The sequence below is a fragment of the Capsicum annuum genome, unplaced genomic scaffold (genome assembly GCF_002878395.1).
Source record: "Capsicum annuum cultivar UCD-10X-F1 unplaced genomic scaffold, UCD10Xv1.1 ctg4207, whole genome shotgun sequence".
NCBI lineage: Eukaryota > Viridiplantae > Streptophyta > Magnoliopsida > Solanales > Solanaceae > Capsicum > Capsicum annuum.
Window position 1 is genome coordinate 93,807 of NW_025849449.1, and position 5,435 is coordinate 99,241.

Sequence of the window (5,435 nt, forward strand, 5' to 3'; positions counted from 1 at the left end):
TCAATATATATGTACTTCTTTAAATAAAATATATACTACAATATACATATATATATATATACACAATAATATGTATATATATATATATATATATATAGTTACATACTAATTTATAGAATATATACACTTGTATACGTAAAAGATATACGTCTATGGAAGATATATACACATATATACGCACCATTCAATATATATGTACTACTTTAAATAAAGTATATATTATAATATATATATATATGTATATATATATATATATATATATTTACTACTATATATATACACACACTTATATACTAATTTATAAAACATATACACTTGTATACGTTAAAGATATAGGTCTATAGAAAATATAATATATACACATATATACGCACCATTCAATATATATGTACTACTTAAAATAAATTATGTATTTATACATGCACTTACATACTAATTTATAAAACATATACACATGTATACGTTAAATATACACGTCTATAGAAGATATATACACACCATTCAATATATATGTACTACTTTAAAATTATATAAGCTATATACTAAAATATATATGTATTACAATATATAGATAGTTATATTATACTAATTTATAAAACATATACACATGTATACGTTAAATATATACGGCTATAGAAGATATATACACACCATTCAATATATATATACTAATTTAAACAAAATATATACTATTCTACAATTTACATTTATATATACTACAATATGTATATATATATATAGAGAGAGTTATATATTAATTTGTAAAACATATACACTTGGATACATTAAATATATACGTTAAATATACATGTGTATAGAAGATATATACAATAATATACAAAACATATGCTACTTAATATAATAAATTAATAATACTTGATAGTTAATTAATGAATGTTGAATTTTATTGATTGCAAAATGATCCAAAATTTATAATTTACATGAATAAAAAATCTACAAATTATGCATCGTTTTTTCAAACTCATCCATGTTAATATTAACGGGAACTTGCATAGGATAGTCAATGTCAACGGGGACAAACCTATGCATTGGACTTGATTCTGCTGAGTTCTCCCGCGAAGTAATAATTTCTTCAAGTTTCTGCTCGTCTTTCGGCTCCGGTTCCATTCCTTGTTTTCTTCTTTCTGCTCTAATCCAATCTCTGAGGCAAACTAGAACATTCCTTGCATTTCTTCCCAATGAGTGTCGATTGTCTCCAAGTTACTGTCGTCCATTGGAGCGTTCAAGATATCTCTAGCTAATCTTGAAAGCACAGGATATTGTGATTCATTATTTCTCTACCAATCCAACGTGTTGATCCGTCGTCTGCGATCCTCTAGTGGCGACCGAAGATAATACTTAAGCTCTTCCCGATAAGTTGATGTGTAAACTCCCTCTTCAACACTGTTCCAACAGGGTAAATCATAAAAGGAATCAGGAAAACCATAATGTGCCAGCCTTTTAAAAAATGATGGCACCTCAGGAGGATGAGGAGCGACAGTTGGAATGATATGTGTCGGTATAGCTAAGTCAACTAAATCAGCATAGTGGTTATATAATTTATCTATGTAAGCATTTGCATCAGACGTAGTCGTCCACAAATCAGGTGGTACTTGTTCAGAATCATTGTTAGTATTTATTTCTAAGTTACGATAAATAAGAGTACTAAAGTGGCACATAGTATGGTATCTAATGCACGGATTTAGTATAGCACCAATCAAGAAAATAGGGGGAATCGAAAAAAAATATTTTTTAAATTTAGTAAACATGGCACCAACAGCATCTTCATAACCTTCTTTATTTTTATATTCTTTGAGCAAACCAGAAATATCGGTTATATATCTCAAAATATTACAAACAGTAGGATAATAAGCACCGGAAAATTCAACCATAGCTACATAAATTTTTTCCAAAATCTTAATAAGACCATTAATTACAACCCAATCAGAATCAAGTAGCATGCAATCGGCAGAATCAACAGCGAGACGGATTTTTTCAATATAAAGCTCAAAAAATTCAAGACCATCTTTTACAATTAAATTATATGTATGACATGCACACTTACTATGAAAAATTTCAGGTAACGACGGTGATAGCTTAAATTTCAACTTTATTATAGGAGTCTTGTTGTTAGAAGTATTATCAAAAGTAATACATAAGATTTTATTTTTGATACCATAAAATACTGCAACTTTATGTATCGAGTCAGCAATAAATTTTCCAGTATGTTTACGATCTTCATCATATAAAAAAGTAAGAATACGTTTTTGCATCACAAAATTACTATCCATCCAGTGACAAGTAACGGTTAAATAATCATTTTTATTTACAGCACGACCAAGATCAGAAGTTAGGGATATTCTACATTGAATATTTTTTAACAATGTAGATAAATAAAAATAATATTGTGAATGAAGTCTAAAAATATCAGACCGACAAGTACTTCTAGGAATACCATTAAACATAAGATTATAAATTACTTGAATATAATGAATAAAAGCATCAGAAGAAGGAAAACTAAAAGGTAAACAACCTACAACTACCATTTTTGTTATTTCTTCCTAGTCCCTCAATTTATTATACTTCTTCATTACGTGACCGGTTGTTGGGTCCATTCTAGTTTGTGTGGGCTCACCAACAGCCTCACTACCTTGTGCAATTTTTAACTCTCTTTGGTGTTCTTCAGCTAAATGTCTCATTAATGTACCCGTACCTCGTTGCTTGCCTCCTCTTTTATGCTTATATATTTTTTGACAAATATTGTATTACCCCTCAGTATCTGATATATGCTCAAAAAATTGCCATGCAACACTAATTTGTTTACGAGCTCTTGGGGCATGGGGAGGACGGGGAGGGAGATTCAACCGATTCGGATCTCAAGAATCGGTTGTTTACGAGCTCTTGGCCAATGATATTTATACTCAAGAAGGAAGTAGGATTGATATTAAACTACAATAGATAAGGTTGTTAAAGAAAAGCATATAAATTATAGCAATTTGCAAAATTGAATTGAATTGAACTAATAGCATTACATCAATCATTATCGAACTATTAAAAATTATGGTGAGATAGAAAGAAGGGGTCACTCCATTCTTAACCTCGAGTGAGAAAATTCCAGTGAGAAGCACTTCCTTCGCTCCGTTTGCTTTCACCATGTTACAAAATCCATTCCAATTAAGCTAAATGAGAAATAATAAAACTCCTTTCTTGGCTATATATCTTGAAGCACATATTTAAGTTGAGTATATAATTATTGATGCTTGGAAAATTATTAAGGTATATATTACTTTACTATGCCATTTAAGAAATTGTATGAACATGCTTTTTTTAAGTAAAGAATTATTGTCCCAACTTTGGCTATTGGAAATATTGAAAGAGGAACATGTTTTTTTTTTTTGTTTCTAATCTACAAGCATTTAAGTTTATCAACAACCATTGCTTCACATTTTTATTGGCCCCACTAAATTATATCTTTTTTGGTTTTACTCTTATTTCAGTACCTATAAATACCTCCATTGTGCTAGTGTTCATTCGCAACTCAAAATTAATATCTTTCTTATTATAAAAAAAATATTTGCAATCTTTTTTACTCATTCAAAGAGATTATATATGGCTCGTTCCATTTACTTCATGGCATTTCTTGTCTTGGCAATGACACTCTTTGTTGCCAATGGTTTGTCTTCATCTTTTATTTTCTAAAACCTCAAAAAACATAATGTATAGCATTACTCTAATTTTTTAAATCAGACTATTACTTTATTTTCTTTCATATAATTATTCAACTACGCCAGTCTGCTTTTTATTATTTTAAAAGAAAAAATAAAGAATGGGGACTCTAGGTCTATTATGAAATCATTATAAAAACATGTAACTAAATAGACAACGAATCATTTAAAAAAGATACGAGACGTAACATAGTGTTTAGTCTGGTTGGAATTATATTACTATAACATTACAAAGTTATATTTTTGATGATTATTTCAAAGAATTTGTTTGTTTGATTAATCACCACATATATTTTCTAATGTGTATGGTCTTCTCTTTTATGTATTTATCGTATAATGGCTAATTTATCTTGATGAAACTTGTATGTATACCTCTAAATATGTAGTATTACAAGTAATATTCCTTTAGGAACGATGAATTGTATTCATACTTTAAAGTTATCTATATATGTTTGACTACTTTGAAGAAACCCTTTAAATTCTTGTTTGCATATATATTCCCTTAATATTGTATATGAGCAATATTTCTTTTGATTATGTATCTTTCTTTTCTAACATTTGTAACAACTTGTGAATGATTGTAGGGGTGCAAGGTTATAACATTTGCAAAACAAAAAGCAAAAAATTCGAAGGATTATGTTTTCTCGACTCTTCATGTAGAAAAGTTTGCGTCGAGCAGGAGAACTTTGAAGATGGTCATTGTAGCAAACTTCGGCGATTGTGCCTATGCACTAAGCTATGTGTATTTGATAATATTCCTAATGATGTTGGAACTATTTTGGTTCAGGATGCTAAAACTCTCGAAGCACAATTGCTTGAAGAAGAGCTTCTCAGGGTGTAATTAAGTTTGATTATGGATTTAGTGTCACAATAAATTAAATAAAGTGTTGTCTTTCTTAAAAAGGTAACTTATAATGTTGTGTTCTTGGTCAATAATAGCCATTTGATACATTAAATAAGTTGTGACACATCAATGCTTTTTGTATCTTGTATAATGCTTATGAAAAATGACCATATGTGGTCTTTGTGTTGAAATTTGTATTATGGTCATTTAATCACTTTTTGTCACAATTAGTGCTTTGAACAAGACAAGAGATGCCCACACAACCTTCTCTTGTTATTTTTTTTTTTTTTTTGTTACTTGAATGTTAAAACATGTCTATTGACTAACCATTAATAGATGTACTCACCAAAAATATGAAGATTCTGTCAATTAGGAACATATAAATTTGTACATAATATATAGTTCAACATATGGGAGGTGTTCAAGCTTCTTTAGACTATAACAGATAAAGGTGTTCAAGAAAAATCCAAAAATTATATTAATTTGTGAAATTGAATCAAGTCATCAAAGATGAGATGATGATCTAGATATTATAGGAAGAGACAAAAGCTAGATATTATAGTTGATGATCAAGACCTTCGTGGTAAATATTTCTCCATTCTTAATTAGAGATTTTAGTTTGAGTTCTAAAAATTTAGTCGCTTTAGATAGATAGTGATATACTTCTCGAAGTAAGATTTTTTAATGCAAATCAACATTAGTCGAGCCCCAACGCAAGTACCAACCATCGAATAAAAAATGAAAAAGAAAAATAAAAAAACTTGGCAATCGTACCTGAGGAACAAGTTTATTTTTTTTCTCGAAATCTTAGAAGTTCGCTTGATTGGATACCTGAACTTTCAGCTCGTAGGTGATATTTTGATTCT

General features: G+C 29.0%; 1 protein-coding gene across 1 annotated transcript; it reads left to right on the forward strand.

Annotated features, from left to right (window-relative positions):
- The first annotated feature begins 3,503 nt into the window (after nt 1-3,503).
- Nucleotides 3,504-4,760, forward strand: LOC107877005 (flower-specific defensin). The gene is made up of 2 exons (XM_016723802.2): nt 3,504-3,673; nt 4,310-4,760. The coding sequence occupies exons 1-2, from the start codon at nt 3,610-3,612 to the stop codon at nt 4,564-4,566; spliced, it is 321 nt and encodes a 106-aa protein (XP_016579288.2). The 5' UTR covers nt 3,504-3,609; the 3' UTR covers nt 4,567-4,760.
- The last annotated feature ends 675 nt before the right edge of the window (nt 4,761-5,435 follow it).

Coding starts and splice junctions, on each gene's coding strand:
- LOC107877005 (XM_016723802.2), top strand. CDS start 3,610: ATGGCTCGTTCCATTTACTTCATGGCATTTCTTGTCTTGGCAATGACA. Junction 3,674..4,309: donor GACACTCTTTGTTGCCAATG/GTTTGTCTTCAT, acceptor GAATGATTGTAG/GGGTGCAAGGTTATAACATT.